A 19,558-nucleotide genomic window follows, 5' to 3' on the forward strand; every position below is an offset into this window, starting at 1 on the left:
AAATGCAAGAGCCATGGAGAATTTTAGTATTCGCACACATTTGTATTATAATACATTTGTACTACAATATATTTGTGTTATAATTATGGTTAGATCAGTATTTATGGTTCACATTATTAGGACCTTGTAAACATTTTTCACAGGTGAGCGATTTATTAAACTGTGATCATTTCCCCTTTCTTGCACAGCTTTTTGTTATTGTTGGAGATAATAGTCTTATTTTATTTCTATTTTAAGTAGTCTCCATGCCCAATGTGGGGCTTGAACTCATCACCATGAGACCAAGAGTCACATACTCTACTGACTGAGCCAGCCAGGTGCCCCAATAGTCTTCTTTTTTCATTTGTTTAGTTTTCTTTATATTTATCAATAATTCAAACCCCCATTCTTCCCTAGTTGTCTAACCTTCAGGTACTGAAGCTGAAAGGCTGCGCCCTATGCCTGGCATACAGCTTTTATCCCAGCCTCACACTTGACCATCATCTGTGAGGGGCCATTTTACCTCTCTCCTCTGTTGGATAGTTGGCTTCCCCTATCCATGTATTATCTTGGTTTACCATCCCATTTTGATGGAGCATGATTTCCAGAATCTTCCTGAGAAAGGGTTCACAAGAGGTAAATCTTTTGAAACTCTGTACATGTGAAAATGTCTTTATTCTTCTGTTTCTAAAGTTTGAAGACATTGCTCGGTTGACTTTTTGTTTGCAGCTGTTAACGATTAAGAAGCTTGAAGACATGTCAGATGCTTCCTTTTTTCCTCCACTCTCACACCACTACTATGCTCGCAACACTTCTGACACAAGCTGGGTGTCCTACAATTTAACTCAATTCTGACTTGTTCTCCCTGGAGGTCGTGTCAGGTCCTGCAGCGCAAGGGCTGAATCCCAGAAGACTGCCTTTCCCCTTCCCCTTTAGATGCCAGTCCCAAGTCCCAAGTTGACACCTGTGCTTCGGAGCGTTCAGCCATAAACCAGAGGTTCCTGTGACCACCTCCTCACCTTTGATTCATTTGCTAGCACAGCTCACAGCACTCAGGAAAACAGTTTACTGCTTACCAGTTTATTATGAAAGGACATGGTGAATATACAGATGGAAGAGATGCATAGAGAACTGTGGGAAGGGGTACAGACATCCCACACCCTCTCTAGACATGCTGCTCTCCCAGCAACCACCCCATCTTTGACCCAGAAGCTCTCTCGACCCTCTACTTTTGGGATTTTTATGGAGGCTTCACCACATAGCCATGACTGATTAACTCCATTCCAGCCCCTCCTCCTTCTCTGGAGAATGGGGGTGGGGCTGAAAATTCCAAGCTTCTAATCATGGCTTGGTCTTTCTGGCAACCAGTCCTCATCCAGGAGTCATCAGAACAGAAGACACTCCTGTCACCCAGGAAATTCTAAGGGATTTAGAAGCAAAAACGGGCCAAAGACCAGATACGGGAACAAAAAGTGCTCTCACTGCTCTTATCACTTATGAAATTACAAGGATTTTAAGAGCTCTGTGCCAGGAACCAGGGACAGAAGTCAACATATACATTTTCTATTATCTCACACCAGTCTTATGTCTTTCTTTTTGAATGCTTATAAGGTCCTCTGCCCCAGTGTCTGAAATTTCACCGCTATAAATTAGTATCCACAGGAAAGGTGTTTGCTACAATGATGCTGTGTAACAAATGACCTCAAAGCTCAATGGTCTATAAGCCTTTTTCTCTTACTCATGGGTCTCTGGGTAGACTGTGCCCAGGCCAGGGTCAGTCAGATTTGTCAGAGCGAGGCTTTGGTTTGATTCAGTTCTCTTCCATGTGCCTCCTCTTCCTACCTGGACCAGCATGTGTAATGTCTACTAACCTTCCATCGATCAAAGCCAAGTCATGTGGCCACGCCCAATTTTGGAGTAAATTTATTCCAGCCACTGTAGTGAGAACACTGCACTGTTACATGAGGAAGGGTGTGGAGTGGATTGGAAACAATAATGCAATCTACCTCAGTACTGTTCTTTCTTTGTGCTGGGCATTCGGCTCTCCCAGTCTGCAAATTTATGTCCTTCAGTGCTGAACATGTTCTTGGTTGGTTTTCTTAATAATTTCTTTTCCATTTCTCTGTTCATCTCTCTGGAGCTCCTATTATTTGGATATTGAACCACTAAACTAAAAAAGTACTTGAAATTTATCTTCTCTCCTATTTTCCATCTTTGTCTTTTTACTGTTCAGGAAGATTTCAACTTTGAACTTTTCTATTTAGTTTTTATTTCTACTCTCATTTTATTTAATGCTTTAAATTTTTTCTGAGTATTCTTTTCTTTATAGTATACAATAAACCATATCCTTTAAAAATCTCTCTGAGGATACTAATGATAATACTTTTCCAGTTTTCTCTGTGTGTGTAGACTCTGTTGCCTTAAATACTTTTTCTCCAAATTGTTTTGGTCTATATATTTAAAAAGACTTTCCTCAGGTATCCAGGAATCTTTGGTGGTTTGTTCATATTTGTAAGAGACTAAAAAGCTGATTGGAGGCTCTCAGTGGGGCTTAGATACAGTAGGGTTTCACTGAAGGGCTTTCTGTATAAGCTGTTTAAAGTTGGGGAACATCCGTGACACATCTTTGGATTTCTTTCTTTTTTTTTTTTTTTTTTCAGTAAGCTCTGCATCTGAGGTGGGATTCAAACTCATGACCTGGAGATCAAGAATGCTCCACTGACTGAGCCAGCCAGATGCCCCATCTTTGGATATTTTTAAAGATGTCTTGAGATGGTTAAATTCCCGAGAACACTCTACTAATCTCTTGTCTAGAGGATTAGATCCTTCCTGTCTGCATTCTGGGAGCTGACTGAGTGTTGGGGTTAGAGGGCTGGGGGTCTTTTTGTCTTTTTTTTTTTTTTTTAAGCTTTTATTTATTTGTCAGAGAGAGAGAGAAAGAGAGAGAGCACAAGCAGGGGGAACAGCAGGCAGAAGGAGAAGGAGAAGCAGGCTCGCCACAGAGCAGGGAGCCCGATGCTGGGTTCCATCCCGGGACCCTGGGCTTATGACCCGAGCTGAAGGCAGACGCTTAACTGACTGAACCACTCAGGTGTCCCACGGGCTGGGAGGTCTTGGCATTTGGTCTACGTGTTTGTTTAAAGCCCATTTTAGTGCTATTATTGTATTAGACAGACACCCAACAGAAATGGCAAATTCATCTGGGTATGTTGAGGAGAGTATAACTAAGAGCCTATTCATGAAGAAGTGGGCAGGGCATAAGGAAACCACGAGAAATAGTTTAGTACGATACCAGTTTGCTAGGGCTGCCACAACAAAGTACCATAGACAAGGGGGCTAAAGCAGTAGTAAACCAAATTTAGTAGTAAAGCAAATTTATTTTCTCACAGTCTGGAGTCTACAACTCCAAGATCATCATATGGACAGGGTGGTTTCTTTTGAGGTCTCTCTCCTTGGCTTATAGATGGCCATCTTTCCCCTGCAACTTCACACAGTCTTCCCTCTATATCTGTCCTAATCTACTTTTTTTTTTTTAAGATTTTATTTATTTATTTGACAGAGAGAGAGATCACAAGTAGGCTGAGAGGCAGGCAGAGAGAGAGGAAGGGAAGCAGGCTCCTGCTGAGCAGAGAGCCCGATGCGGGGCTCGATCCCAGGACCCTGGGATCACGACCTGAGCCGAAGGCAGAGGCTTTAACCCACTGAGCCACCCAGACACCCCCTAATCTACTTTTTCTTATAAGGATCTAGTCATTTGGTATATGGCCCACACTAATGGCCTCATTAAACTTAAGTATCTCTTTAAAAGGCCCAAAATACACTTACAGTCTGAGGTGCTGAAGGTTACGACTTCAACATTTTGGGATGACACAGATCAGATCGTGTAACAGGTACCTTGGGAGGTTGTAACAGTGGGTCTCTGTTGCTACCCCCTACGTCTCCAATGATGAGGGGAAGGGGCATTATCAGATGCCACAGACAGACTGGGACTGTGGAGACTGTTAGTTTCCAAGAGGCAGCCAGCCAACCTGGACCCACTGTGGGAATTGATATTCCCACCTCGGTTTCTTCTTTCCCTTGGATCTCCTGCGATACTCCCCAGTAGCCAAATCTAACTGGAAACCAGAGTATAGGGGAGTGAGTTGATGTAGTCAACACTGGTCAGCTTCCCAGGACACACAGCAGGCTGGAGAAGGGTGCAAGGGGATCTGGAGGGGCAAATGAAAGATCTACAGCACAGTCAGTACCCCTCCTTCTGCACATGCTTCATATCCTGTTTACCTACACAGAGGAAAAACCTAGAATATTTGGCAAGAGGGAGGGAGGGCATATTCAGAAGGGTGTGTGCAGTTGGGGAGGGGCTCTAGGATTCTGCTTCTGATATGGAATTCAAGGAATTATTTTAACCATTCCTTTTGACCCTTACTTTGAGATGTTTCTGGTCCCTACTCCTGACTGAACCTATCTGAGGACTTTTGTAGTGTAAATTGGATTTACTTTCAGCTATCTCCAAGACTCCCTGAGGATTTCATTTCCTAAGTTTTTACTACTCACCCATTTATTTTTTAAAAATTTTATTTAAATTCCAGGTAGCTAACATACAGTGTAGTATTAGTTTCTGCTGCACAAAGTAGTGATTCAACATTCCCATTCATCACCTGGTACTCATCACAGCAAGTGCCCTCCTTAACCCCCTCACCTATTTCCCCATCTCCCCATCCCCATCTCCTTTCCGCTAACCATCAGTGTGTTCTCTATAGTTAAGAGTCTGTTTCTCGGTCTCTCTCTCTATCTCCCTTTCCCCTTTGCTTGTTTGTTTTGTTTCTTAAATTCCACATATGAGTGAAATCATATGGCATTTGTCTTTGAGTTATTTCACCTAGCAAAATACTCTCTAGTTTTATCCATATCATTGCAAGTGCCAAGATCTCATTCTTTTTAACAGCTGAGTAATATTCCTACACGTGTCTGCACGCGCACACACACACACATCTTTCTCCATTCATCAATAAGTGGACACCTGAGCTGTTTCCATAATTTGGCTATTGTAAATAATGCTGCCATAAACATAGGGGTGCATTAGTCCTTTGAATTAGTATTTTGTGTTCTTTGGGTACATACCTAATAGCACAATTGCTGGATCGTGGGATAGTTCTAGTTTTAACTTTTTGAGGAACCTCTATACTGTTCTTCAGAGCTGTTGCACCAGATTGCATTCCTACCAACAGTGTAAGAGGGTTCCCCCTTCTCCACATCCTCACCAACACCTATTGTTTTTTGTGTTGTGATTTAGCCATTCTGGCAGGTGTGAGGTGACATCTCTTTGTAGTTTTGATTTGCGTTTCCCTGATGATGAATGATGTTGACCATCTTTTCATGTGTCTGTTGGCCATCTGGATGTCTTCTTTAGAAAAATGTCTATTTGGGTCTTCTGCCCATTTTTAAATTGGATTATTTGTTTTAGGGTACTAAGTTGTATCAGTTCTTCATATATTTTGAATACTACCCTTTTATCAGATATATCATTTGCAAATATCTTTTCCCATTCGGTAGGTTGCCTTTTACTTTTGTTGATTGGTTTCTTTGCTGTGCAGGTTTTTATTATGATGCAGACCCATTAGTTTATCTTGTTTTTGTTGCCCTTGCCTCTGGGGACATATCTAGGAAAAGTTAGTACAACGGATGTCAAAGAGGATACTGCCGATGTTCTCTTCTAGGATTTGCATGGCTTCAGGTCTCACATTTAGGTCTCTGTTCCATTTTGAATTCCTTTTTTTCTAGGATGTAAGAAAGTGGTCCAGTCTCACTGTTTTGCGTGGTGCTGTCCAGTGTTCCTAACACCATTTATTGAAGAGACTGTCTTTTTCCCACTGGATATACTTTCCTGCCTTGTTGAAGATTAGTTAACCATACGATTGTGGGTTCATTTTTGGGTTTCTATTTTATTCCATTGATCTGTGTGTCCATTTTTGTGCCAGTACCAGTACATGTTTGATTGTAATATAATTTGAAGTCCAGAATCGTGATGCCTCCCACTTTGCTTTTCCTTTTCAACACTGCTTTGGCTATTTGGGGTCTCTTGTAGTTCCATTCATATTTTAAGATTGTTTGTTCTAGCTCTGTGAAAAATGCTTTTAATATTTTGATAGGGATTATATTAAATGTGTAGACCGCTTTCGGTAGTGTAGATATTTTATCAATATTTGTTCTTCTAAACCGTGAACATGGAATATCTTTCCATTTCTTTGTGTCATCTTCAAATTAATCAGTGTTTTGTAGTTTTCAGAGTGTAGGTCTTTTATCTCTTTGTTTAGGTTTATTTCTAGGTATCTTATTGTCTTTGGTGAAATTGTAAATGGAACTGATTCCTTAATTTATCTTTCTGTTGCTTCATTATCGATGTATAGAAATGCAACAGGGGGCTGGCTCCCGGGCGGCTCAGTTAGTTAAGCATCTGCCTTCAGCTCAGGTCATGATCCGGGGTCCTGGGATTGAGCCTGACCGGCTGTTCCCTGCTCAGTGGGGAGCCTGCTTTTCCCTCTCCCTCTCCCCCTGCCTGTGCTCTCTCTCTCTCAAATAAATAAAGTCTTTCAAAAAAATTCATTTTTACTGCTTTTATGTTTCCTGCCATTATACTATCACTTTTGATCTCTCCTTTCCAATCAGAGTACCCTTTAATATTTCTTGCATGGCTCGTTTAGTGGCCACAAACTCCTTTATTTTGTTTGTCTGGAAATTCTTTATCTCTCATTCTATTTTGAATGATAGCCTTGCTGGATAGAGTATTCTATTTTTTTTTTTAACATCACAAATAAGGTTTTTTATTTGTCACCATTAAATGTCTGAATTTTAAACAGATTCCTGGACTGGTGGCTCATATCCATCAGCTTGTTCAACTTGAGCACCGGTATCATCCCCAGTAGCTTTTCCAGAACTACTACCTTCATCATGAAGCTTTCCCAATTCAAACTTGGGCTTCTTCAGCATTTTTTACTTTTCTAACAAAGGCATCATGGAGTGGATAAATAGACTGACAACCTTTTTCTATATCTTTTCCAATGCTGTCTGGAATCAATTTATTGACCACTACTTTCAAGTCATTTGTCTGAACCTCTTGGGTCATGATCTCCATGATATTTTTCCCAATTTGGCGGACCTGTTGGTGCTGAGCATAACAGGTCTTCCGAATCTGATTATTGCGTTTTTTTAGTAAAACCAACACAAAACAGATGAAGTAAATAACCATCGGTAGTCTTGACATCAACATGAGCTTCAATCATGGTCTGCCATTTTTTTGACCATGGAGCACATTTTGTCCTGGGTAAGATCCATGCCATGGAAATTAGGCAGTTTTTGCCCTGAACATCCTCAGTAATTAGCTTGAATTTTCTAAATGCAACTTCATCATTCTGCAGATCAGCAAGGCTCACTTCAAAAACACGACCCTTGAGGCCATCAGATGCAATTTTGGTTCCTTGAGTTCTTATGACTAATGTTTTTCCAATGTCTCTCATATTGAACATAGCTGGTGCTTTCACCAATCTTTCTTAGAAAACAGATCAATCACTTTCTTCTTGGCTCCCTCTTTGCTGCCTTTCGTAAGGCACTTGTTCTTGCCGACTGCCATGACACTGGTCAGGATGGATAGAGTTTTCTTGACTGCAGATTTTTCTCCGTTCAGCACTGGAATATAGCACACCACTCCCTTCTGGCTTGCCAAGTGTTTTTTTGGAAAATCTCTTGCTACCCTTATGGGTTTTTCCTTGTAAGTTAATGACTTCTTTTGTTTTGTTGCTTTTAAGATTTTGCAAATTTAATTACAGTATTTTTAAAAAAGATTTTATTTATTTATGACAGAGAGAGATAGTGAGAGAGGGAACACAAGCAAGGGGCGGGGGGAGCTGGAGAGGGAGAGGGAGGCTCTCCGCTGAGCATGGAGCCCAATATGGGGCTCAATTCCCAGGACCCTGGGATCATGACCTGAGCCAAAGGCAGATGCTTAACCGACTAAGCCACCCAGGCACCCCATAATTACAGTATTCCTTGGTGTGGGCCTCCTTTTATTGATTTTTTAAAAAGATTTTATTTATTCATTTGACAGAGAAAGATATCACAAGTAGGCAGAGAGGCAGGCAGAGGGAGAGGGGGGAAGCAGGCTCCCTGCTGAGCAGAGAGCCTGATGCGGGGCTCGATCCCAGGACCCCAAGACCATGACCTGAGCTGAAGGCAGAGGCTTAACCCACTAAGCCACCCAGGCGCACCCTTTTATTGATTTTGATGGGAGTTCTCATTGCCTTCTGGATCTGGATGTCCAGATTATCTTAATCTCCTTATTAGGAGATTAAGGATAATCTCCAGATTATCGATTATCCTTAATCTCCAGATTAAGGAATTTTTCAGCTATTATTTCTTTACATTAATTTCCTGTCCCCTTTTCTCTTTTTCTTCTGGGGATCCTATAATACAATTATTATGACATTTGGTGGAGTCAGTCAAAGAGTTTCCCAACTCTATTTTCATTTTGCAGAATTCTCTCTTTTGTTCAGCTTTTTTTTTTTTTCGTTCAGCTTTTTGCTTTCCACTGCTTTGTCTTCTAGGTCATTAATTCATTCCTCTGCTTCTTCCAGCCTTTTAGAAGCACGTTTCTAATCTCAGGGATTGCACTCTTTATCTCTGATTCTTTTTTAACTTTTCTCTATGGTAAGGATCACACTGATGTCTTCTATTTTTTTCTCAAGCCCAGTGAGTGTCCTTATGACTGTTGTTTTAAATTCTAACGGGCATGTTATTTATATCTATTTCGTTTAGATCTTTGGCCATGGCCTTATCTTGTTTACATCTGGGATAAATTTCTCTGACTTCTCATTTTGTCTAAGTCACTGCCTTCTTGTCTGTGTTCTAATTTAGGTCTCCTGCTCCTGACAGTAATGGTCTTATGAAGATGTCCCATAGTGTCCACAGCCTGGTGCTTCAGGGAGTGCCTCTGGTGTGTGTTGGGTGCACTCTGCTGTTGTATTGTTTTGGCTGCTCTGTCCTTGAGGCCAGTCATCTGCAGAGGCTCTTTGCCTGCTGTGGGCAGTGTTTGGTACCTGGCTTGGATGTGGTGAGTTTTAACTAGGTGGGCTTCGGTCTGCTTCTGAAACGAGCCTCCACTGGAACTGAGGTCCTGCAAAACTCTGGTCGGGAGATGTGGTAGAGGCTGGGCTTTGTTCTGGTCTTCTGGGGGAGGGGTCCCCACAGTGGGACTCAGGCAAGCATGACTGAGAAGGGTGGCTCCACTGGAGTGCAAGGGGATGGTGCTTGGTGTAAGCAAGTTAGGTAGTCAATATTGGTGCTACAGTGCTTCCTAAGGGGGCTCTGTGTATATGCTGGGCAGGGGGGTGGGGTGGAGAGGGAAATGGCACTAGCTGGCTCCTCTGTCCCTGGAGAGGTGTCTCCATGAACTGTGCCTCTCAGGGACAGCTCCAAGGAGAGGCAGTATTCTCCCCACCATGTGCCCCGGCACTCTTCAGATGGCTCTTTTCAAGCTGTCTGCTCCCAGGGTTGTCTGCCTTCCCTCGAGGAGCAGCATAGTGCCTTTGGCTCTATCCCAGGCGATCCTGCTGACCTTGAAAACTCCAGGCTTTACGCCCTCCCAGTTGCAAGAACTCATGAAATTCGGCCACTCTTGTTTTCCAAGTGAGTGGCTATGGGGAAACCTTCTCCTTGTGCGATCTAGTGTGCTCCTCTCTCTTGCCCTTCTCCGTGACCACAGCTCCCTCCCCTCCACAGCAATCAGGATCCATTTTCTCTCCTAAACCTTGTCTCCATACTTCCTACCTTCTTCGATATGGCTTCTTCTCTCCCTTTGGTTGTGAAGTTGGTCTGTTTGTCTTCAGGTCTATTTCTGGGGTATTTAGGATGATTTGATAGTTTTGTAGTTCTATTCATGGGATAAGGCAATTTGGGGTCCTCCTACTCTGTCACCATCTTCCTTTGTCTCTGACTACTCACTCACTTACTTACCACTGGGTAACAAATTATAGTGAAGTTGAATCTTAGTATGTATATATAATTAATAGAAGGATGTTGACAGATAATATACTTGAAGTGTTACATTTATTAAGCAAAAATAAATTATTTATTTTTAAGGATCAGGTTGTTTCTTGTAATGTTGCATGTGTTTTAAACAAACTCTCTTAAGATGTAAACCATCACATGTTTTATTAAAATTGAATAAACTATTAAAATTGCTATAGCATATCACACCTAAGCTCTCCAGTACAATTTGAAGCAAATATATATTGTAAAGAAAGAACCAGAAGCAGTCAAGGCGGCAAGACTGACTTGCTGCAAGACTGTTTCATAGTAAAGTAAGCTAAAGCCTCTATCCTTTTTAATCCTCATTCCCTAAAGGAGTTACACTACCAAGTGAAGGAATTTCCCAGCTGTAGTTCTGAGGCCACAAATGCAAGCTTAAATGATTGCTCTTGAGACTTCCACTTTTGCAGGCAATCATGTCCACATAAATTACAAAAAAACCGTATGATTTTGTTATTTTAACATCAAACTGAATGGTGGACTGAAATCAACATGTGAAAGAAAGGCTCAAAGCTTGTTCCTCTTTTAACAGAGTAGTGTCATTCTAGTTTCACTGATGCATTAATTTTCATAAAGTGCAGCAACAAAATAAATAAAGTGAAAAAGGTTTTGAAGATTTATATACAACTCTGAGATTAAGATAAGTTACTGACTGTGTTCTTGCGAGACTTTTAACTCTGTGGAAGCTCATTGATTCAAGTAACATAATGATTCTTTTTCTCCCTTGGATCAATCTGCTATGAAGGAGGATATGATAGCTTATAACACAAGATTAGATTAAAAGGAAAATTTATGTGCTATAGACTAAATCCAGATACGGTCAGGTGCTGAGCATTATTTCTGGCTTCAAAATAGGAAGTATCTGTCTCACCATCTGGTTGGGGTATGAAAGGCATAGTTTGATGCTGCAGATTTTCCCAGTCCACGTCACTGAAGAGAGGATGACGTCTCAGCTCTTAGGAAAAATATAAAACAAAATAGAGTATTATGACACCATTACCTAAGTAAGTACTGCTTCACATATATGTGTTTGTCTGTCTCTCTTGCAACCATGTACTACACATTGGCACACACTTTGTCATTTTGTCTAACACTTGATACATGACAGGTGCTTGGTCTGTATTTGTCAAATGAGTGAATGAATGGTTTGCCTTATCTTTCTTCTCCGTACTCACTCCTAGATGTCATGATGTCATGGTTGTATCTCATTACCTTATGTCTCTCCCCTAGAGAGTAGGTTGTACAAGCACATGGATTTTAATCTGGTTCATCCCTAGGGTACCTCCAGCATCACAGCAACATTGCCTGGCACCTAGAAGTCACTCTATAGGATTTGTTAAATAAATAAATAAACTGTTAATCTTATTAGAGGTAACACCTAGAAGCTGATACAAGTGACAAATTACTAAATCTCATTTTTCTAAATAACTTACACCACATGGAAATGCATTTGGGGACATTAACTCCTTCTTTGTGTCTATGTATATACTTCATTACAAAAAGGATTGTAGGGCAGCTGACATTAAACCTAATTTGAATCTAAATTAAAGCCAACGAGTTCTTCTAGTTTCAAAATTGGAGTTTATGCCTGCATTGGTAAAAACTATTGAAGGGTCACAAATATACCAGATTTATCTTATTTGAGACAATCTAGCAACTGATACATTTCTTAGTCAACAGTGGTATCAGAAATGAAGCAGTAAGAAATTTCAGAAGAGAGTTTTTATTAAAAAAATATCCTGTATTGGTCAATGAATAACTTTATCAGGCTTTAAAAAACCCAAGACAAGCTTTGCGCAGTGACAGTATCATAGCCAATGAGGTTTATCCGAGGCGCGATTATTGCTAATTAAAAAAACCAAGACACTGACAAGATAAGATTGCTTTAAGGTACCTGTTTGAGATTAATAGAATTAATGAATATTAATTCAGTGAATGAATATCCTAACCTGATGTACTGAATTTTAATGCAGAATAAGGACAAATATATCAATGCATATTTAGCAGGCAAAAGTAAACTGAAGAAATTTTTAACCAATTTAGCAGTCAGATTGTTTATAGTATTGTATTAGTACTCGGTATCATTATTACCATTCATCTTAAACAAATCAAGGATAAGAGTTTATTAACACAAAACCTTACCTTTCATTCCAGCTCTCTTTGCATTATCAATAGTTAAAAGTATTTCTACTGCATTTTGAGCATTATCAGATAACTTTTCTTCACCTTCAGGCCAAGGGATATCTACAAATACAAATAGCTTGTTAATCATTGTTCAAATATTACACAGAGATAAATACATCTATCTTAATAGAAAAAGAATCACCTCTTTTCAGAATATTCTGGAATACTTGTTGTGGTGTTTCATCATTGAAAGGAGGAATTCCTGTTAGAAATTCAAATAAGCAAACTCCAAGTGCCCACCAGTCTACTGCAGGACCTGGAATTTAAGAGGGAGTAGTTGAACTTGTAAGCATTTTGTACAAATATTTCATCAACTAAAATGTTAATATATGGTTATTTGGGCACAGTCAAGGCATTCATTTCCCAAGGTTTTCTCCTAGCTCCATAAGGTGCAAAAACCCAAATTATCTTTATTTCAGTAACATGGCAATTACTTTCCTTCTCTATTCTCCAAGAAGTTTAGATTAGTAATTATCACTAAATACTGGGTGTAGCTCAGTGGGTTAAGCTGCTGCCTTCGGCCTGGATCATGATCTCAGGGTCCTGGGATCAAGCCCCGCATCGGGCTCTCTGCTAGGCAGGGAGCCTGCTTCTCCCTCCCTCTCTGCCTGCCTCTCTGCCTACTTGTGATCTCTCTCTCTGTGTCAAATAAAGAAATAAAATCCTTAAAAAAGAAAAACACAGCTAGTCAAAGAAAAGTTAAAGCTATCTTTCCTTTGTCACTCACTAATGACCTCTGATATTTTGGATTATTTACTTGTTCTAAATCCTAAAACACAACAAAGAAATACATTTAATCTAAAGATTACTCTCTAGGGACGCCTGGGTGGCTCAGTCGGTTAAGCAGCTGCCTTCGGCTCAGGTCATGATCCTAGGGTCCTGGGATGGAGCCCCACATCAGGCTCCCTGCTCAGTGGAGAGCCTGCTTCTCCCTCTCCCTCTACCTGCCACTCCCTTTGCTTGTGCTCTCTATCAAATAAATAAATAAAATATTTTTTAAGAAAAATATTACTCTCTAAAATAGAATACTTGTCAATTTCAAATGGAGGAGGATAATATTTAGATGATTTTGTACTCCACTAATTTCACATGGGTATGAGATGAAGTAGAATATTTATACTAATTGGAGGACAGCCTAGTTAACAAGGGAAAGCCTTAAAAACAGTGTTTTAATGTTTCCTTACTCCTTTCAAAAACAGAGAAGGACAAATTAGTTTAACAAAAAATATTCACTTAAACTCTGGCTCGAGGAGGTAATTAGGAGGTAAGTTTAATAAATACGTAAAACTGATTTCTAAATAAGATCTTTACTGGAAGCATCATCTATATGCAGAGAAGTTTCAATCAATTATTTTAAACATGACCTTATAATCTGTTTTATACGTTTGCTTAGTTCTACGAAAAAGTATTTCCTAAGCAAAACTTAATTTTAGTCAAAAAAATATTAACTTCAATATAAACTTAAAATAGGGATTCTAGTTTAGTAGTAAATGTGTTTGAAAATTACTCTTTAAAATCAATTTCATGGGGTGCCTGGGTGGCTCCATCAGTTAAACGTCTGCCTTTGTCTCAGGTCATGATCCCAGCAGCCCCATGTTGGGCTCCCTGCTCAGCGGGGAGTCTGCTTCTCCCTCTCCCTTTGCCCCTCTCCCCTGCTCGTGCTCTCTCTCTCTCTCAAGTAAATTTTAAAAAAATTGAATAAAAAAATAAACTGCTATCAAATCAATTTCACAAAATTTATTACTGTGGTTAAGTAACTGCCACCATTCCATTTTATTTTTTTTTTAAGATTTTATTTATTTATTTGACAGATAGAGATCACAAGTAGGCAGAGAGGCAGGTAGAGAGAGAGGGGGAAGCAGGCTCCCCGCTGAGCAGAGAGCCTGACTCGGGACTCGATCCCAGGACCCTGAGATCATGACCTGAGCCGAAGGCAGAAGCTTTAACCCACTGAGCCACCCAGGTGCCCCTACACCATTCCATTTTAAAACAAGTAGGAAAGCACTGTAGAATCTGCCATTAGGAAAACAATCGCATGCATTTAGAGTGGGTCTTCATTGCAAGCCATGTAATCCCATCTTCCCTAAGCAACATAGAATGTAAACAGTCTATACATTTCTATTTTTATAACAATCACTATAAAAAAACCACACAAACCACCTCAGTTAGTAGACCTTTTAAGGAGCACTGAGAAAGAATAGATAGTATAACCAAATAACAGAAAAGTAGGGGAGAAGTCAGGAAAAAACACCTATCTTCATTATTTTACTCAGGTTAGAAATTAGAACCCTTTTCCCAGCTCAGCCAAAATATACTCATGTCAAAAACTTCCATGATTTCTCCATGGATATGTCACACATACCCATATATTTGAGTCAAAGTCTAATAAGATCACATATGATGATAAATTGTAGTAATTATAATACATGCCATTAGCCAGAAAAACAGAACAAACTTGTTTTACACTATTGGTTTTCTAATACAAAACCCCCATCTGTAATTTTTCCATCGATACTGTTATGCCTTTCTGTTTTCTAATAATAATGGGATTAAATGAGTAGGAAAATGTAAGCCCTCTTGTTGTGCTAATTTTAATATTTTTTATTAAGCCTGTTTTTGGGGTTGCAATAAAAAGGCTGTATCTTTACGCTCTGACACTTTAAACGTTATTTTTAAAATGCTACATGCCTACACTTGTTTTCATAGAGAACATTCTCTCTGGATGTCCTCCTGCTTCGAAGACAGAATACAGTTCATTTTGTATTTCCTAAGATGAAAGGGGAAAAAATTTTTCATGCAATGTGATCTAGTTATACTTTGACCAGTTTAATTTGCTTTGCCGTATTACTTTATAGAGAAGCTCACTCACCGGAAGTCAGAAATCCTGCACAGTAAGAAAAGAGTAGTTAGGTACATTGTATTAAAATCATGAGTTCATTCTCACATCATTCACCCAACTAGATCCTAAATATTATGAGAGACACAAGGGTCACAAAGATAAATAAGAAAGAGAGCTTTCTTCAAGAAGAGAACAACCTACTCCAGGAGAGACAAAACAGATAATTTTGACACAATGTTAAGAGAAAAGAAATAAAAACAGCCTAAGAAGCCATGGGAAACTCTGGCCAAAGTTCCTAAGTAATTGGCAGTGGGGGATCAGGGAGACCATGGAGGGCTCAGAGAAGTCTTAGCTGTCCTCAGCAAGATGTTTAGAAACAGGTGAATGTAAGAAACAAAGTTGTTATAGAGACTGCCCTTGAGGCCTGCGATTTGGGAAAGAAGTATAAAGCAGTGATTTTTCTTTTTCAGTTATAAATTGCTTTGTACTGGGGCCCTTGATGGCTCAGTGGGTTAAGTGTCTGCCTCTTGATCTCAGCTCAGGTCTGGATCTCAAAGTCGTGAGTTCAAGCCCTGGTTCCAAGCTGGGTGTGGAACCTACTTAAAAAAAAATTGCTTGGGGCGCCTGGGTGGCTCAGTGGGTTAAAGCCTCTGCCTTCGGCTCAGGTCATGATCTCAGGGTCCTGGGATCGAGCCCTGCATCGGGCTCTCTGCTCAGCAGGGAGCCTGCTTCCCTTCCTCTCTCTGCCTGCCTCTCTGCCTACTGTGATCTCTGTCAAATAAATAAAATCTTTAAAAAAAAATTGCTTTGTATTATTTGTTGTTTTAAGAATGGTGTATCAAATATTTTATAGAAAATGAAAATCTTAAATCACTAGATAGCTGAGATAACTAGATGTCCCATTAAAATAGAGGCAAGATCCTAAAAAGCAAATCTTTATACTTGAAGCTTACTTTTATACTGTATCCTAAGCAGAGAAAACGTATGTTATAGGAAATGAGCTGACAAACCTGTGACTTAGCAACAGAGATGCTGTACAAAAATCAGTTAAGTGTGCAGAGGAATTTAGTTGCTTTGGTTGATAAAGGGGAATTTGAAATGTGTCTCAACACATTTAGAGATTATTAACAGTGTTTAGTGAGTGCTACCAAGGAATCCTTCTGGATTCTCTCGTCTTGAAAAATTTTCTTAAGCTTTTAGAGTGGAGACAAATATAATAACATAGGTAAAATGACATATGCTTTAAACAGTTTCTAATATAGTGACAGAGACGTGAACAACTACTTCTCCATAATTGACCACTGGATGCTCTGTGAAAAGGTAACATTTGAACTGATGATGAGATGAGAAGAAATTTGATGGGAAGAGGATTGGGTTCTGGCTTTTTTCAACTAAGGCAAAATACTTGCACAAAATAAGGAAATCCTGAAAATAAATGTGTCTAAGAAGTGGAATGGGAACATAAGACCTATAACGGATTCTTTGAATCTGCCAATGCCTCGATCGTAGACCACCCAGACTCCAGAACTATGTGTGCGAAATACATTTTTGTTCTTTATAAAAGAAATAGAGATTCCTTGAGAGACAAGGCTGGTATAAGAGCTGAGAGCCTCCGATGCCATGATCAGTAATCTGGATTTTATTTTGCAGGTAGGAAGGAGCCAACATGGTTTTCAAGGAGAGTAGAACGACTGACCACTTTATGTCTTAAAAGGGAAAATCTGGTGGCAGTGATTATAGACAATAGGATGAAGTTGATGGCCCAGGAAGAGAGCTAGTAAACTAATGAAAGGGAAAGAGGATGTTCTTACAGAGGATAGTGGCAGAGATGAAAAGATGAGAAGAAATTCTGCAGGGACAGAACCGACTGGATTTAAACGCCTGAAGGGAGGGGCAATGTCTGTGTCATCACAAAGATGACAGATTTGAGAGAGCGATCGGAGGAAGAGCAAGCTGGACCCGTCCCATTTTGACATACAGCACTGATTCACCAGTGAAATGCTGAGTAGGTGCTTTTCCAATGTGTATGCAGCCTAGAGAAAGTCAGGATTAGAGGCAGATATCTGGGGAGTATCGACAAGGGTCTGACGGCTGAAGTCATGGAAGAGATGAGATTAACCGGAAGCAGGGTAGGGAAAAAAGGGAAAGGGCAGGATCATGAAGAATCTCCATATACTGAAGAGCTAAGGAGTTGGCAACAGAGGTAAAAGGAAGGAAGGAGACTGAGAAGAGGATGGTAGATGTGACAAGAATGACAGCATTGATGACTGTTAATAAAAAAGTGCCAGTTAGGGGCGCCTGGCTGGCTCTGTTAATAGAGTGTATGACTCTTGATCTTAGGGTTGGGAGTTTGAGCCCGATGTTCAGCGTAGCGATTACTTACAAATAGAAATCTTGAAAAAAAAAAAAAGTATCAGTTAAATGATAGGGATAACAATCAGATTGCCAGGGCAAAAATAATTAGGCAAAGCAAAGAGGCAACCTTTGAGAAGTTAGGCAGTGGGGAAAAACAAGAGTGGAAGCTTATTTGCAGGCTAAAGAGAAAAGGCAGCATAGAAATAAAAATAGAAGGGGCACATGTGCACGCGCGTGCACTTTTGTGTGGGACGGGGGTGGGCTGGGGTGAAGATGAGACAGTTGGATCACCGGAAGGAGCCCCAAGAATAGGGAAGTAACTGACAAGATCAAGAAGATGACCACGTTATGGATTGAATTATGTCTGCCTGAAAAGACATGTTCAAGTCTTAACCCCGAGGTCCTCTGAGTGTGCCATTTGGAAATACGGTCCCTGCAGAGGTCACAAGGGAGTAGGGTGGGCCCCTAATCCAATATGGCTGGTGTCCTTATAAAACACAGCCACGTGACCATGGAGGCAGGGGGAATGCAACATGCTGGTTCAAGTGAGGCCCCTGCAAGCCAAGGGTTGCTCGCAAACCAGCAGAAGCTGGAAGGGCAAGGTCGCTGCCCTACACGTTTCAGAGGGAGCATGGTCCTGTCAACACCTTGGTGCCAGACTTCCGGCTTCCAGAACTGACAGGCAATCAATTCCTGTTGCTTTGAACCATTCAGTTTGTGGCACTTGATGATGTAGCCCTAGGAGACCAATCCAGTTCACTTCAGAGGGCAGGAGGGGAAAATTCTTCAGAGAGAGAAAGGGGAATAAAGAGGCTAGGTAGAAATGCCATCCTGGTCTTCTGCTGCTGCATCCCGAAGATGGCTCACTTCTGGCTTGACCCTTGTGGTGAGGGGATAAGTGAGGGCGAGCTCTAAACAGGAATGCACTGCTGCAGACTGAACAGAAGTTCCTGTTCAACTTTGTATTCCCGAGCCAAAGCTGGTGAGATGTTTTGAACTAACATAGCAGAGCTGCTGGATGGTAGGGCTGCTCAGGGTCACTGAGACTGAGCGGGGATGCAAAGGACAAATGGCTACATGTCTTCTTTTGCCACAAGAAATGCCATATTTATGAGAAAAACAGTATCACATGAGTTCCTTTTCTTTTACTCTCTACAGGTAATCCAAATACCAAAGAAATTTAGAATAATTTTACCTCAGAAGAAAACGTAGTGATAGAGAACACTTCAGAAACTCAAAGACATGGAAGACTTACCATGGGCCCTGGCCAGTAAGAGCTCAGGTGCAAGGTAGTCCGGGGTTCCAAGAATCCGCCCATCATCCATGGGGGCTGCCCCTCGCCTCACACTCTTTGGAGTTCGATATGGAGTTCCTGATTTGACCTGTTTCGGGGTCTGCTAATTTAAAAATAGTTTACAATAAATATCTTCTTTCCTCTTCCAGTGAACAGAAATGCTAAAAACAAAAGCAAAGCTAGGCTGCTGGGCATAAAAGACCTACGCAAATTCCTGATCGGTTTTGAGAACGGACTCATTACTAACATTTCGAACAGTCTTGATATCTGGTGGAATGAAATAGCTTAGATAAGACCAATTATTTCAGTAACATCTAGATATGCGAGAAAGAATGAAGAAATACGTGAGAAAAATTTCTTTCTCGATAGCATGGACTAATACGAACTTCAGAATGGTCACTAAGGGATGATGATGTGGCTTACAAATGATTGAATTATTGGGACAACACATCAGCTCGTACTAAATATAAATAACTTCTTGTGCTAATTGGTATTTAAGTTTTAAAAATATTCTGTGGTCTTACAAGGATTCTGCGAGACAAGCAGAACAGGTGTAAGCATATTCTACAGAGAGATAATAAGCAGGCTCTGAGGAAAAGGGACTTCTACGTCACTCAGTAACTTCTAAATAGAAAATCCCAACTCTTTGGACCCTAAATCAGGGTTTGTACTTTCAATTTTATGTTGCCTTTCCAAAAAAAAGGGAAAAAAATGAAACTTTGGGTTTATTAAGATAAAGGTTTAGAAAATAAAAACAATATAAGATTTGAAATATCTATTTTCCAACTATTTTCTATAAAGAAAAGAGATAATCTATGCAAGTCCTT

General features: G+C 40.4%; 1 protein-coding gene and 1 pseudogene across 3 annotated transcripts in view; both read right to left on the bottom strand.

The window, feature by feature from the left end:
• Nucleotides 1-6,828: 6,828 nt before the first annotated feature.
• On the bottom strand, nt 6,829-7,612 carry LOC308348387 (small ribosomal subunit protein eS1-like; annotated as a pseudogene). Its single transcript has one exon. The product of its transcript is annotated as a small ribosomal subunit protein eS1-like (transcript).
• Nucleotides 7,613-8,545: 933 nt separating this feature from the next.
• The window catches only part of MASTL (microtubule associated serine/threonine kinase like), a 35,276-nt gene continuing 24,263 nt past the window's right edge, over nt 8,546-19,558 (bottom strand). The window contains exons 9-12 of one of the 2 annotated variants that reach the window (XM_080812145.1): nt 18,693-18,831; nt 12,386-12,499; nt 12,202-12,303; nt 8,546-11,014 (exon numbers count right to left, since the gene is read on the bottom strand). In XM_080812145.1, coding sequence (XP_080668271.1) covers nt 10,857-11,014; nt 12,202-12,303; nt 12,386-12,499; nt 18,693-18,831 — 513 coding nt within the window. In that variant the 3' untranslated portion in view covers nt 8,546-10,856. Of the gene's footprint in view, nt 11,015-12,201; nt 12,304-12,385; nt 12,500-18,692; nt 18,835-19,558 lie in introns of both variants that reach the window. The other variant, XM_080812144.1, reaches the window with a different exon arrangement.

The sequence above is a fragment of the Martes martes genome (genome assembly GCF_963455335.1).
Source record: "Martes martes genome assembly, chromosome: 8".
NCBI lineage: Eukaryota > Metazoa > Chordata > Mammalia > Carnivora > Mustelidae > Martes > Martes martes.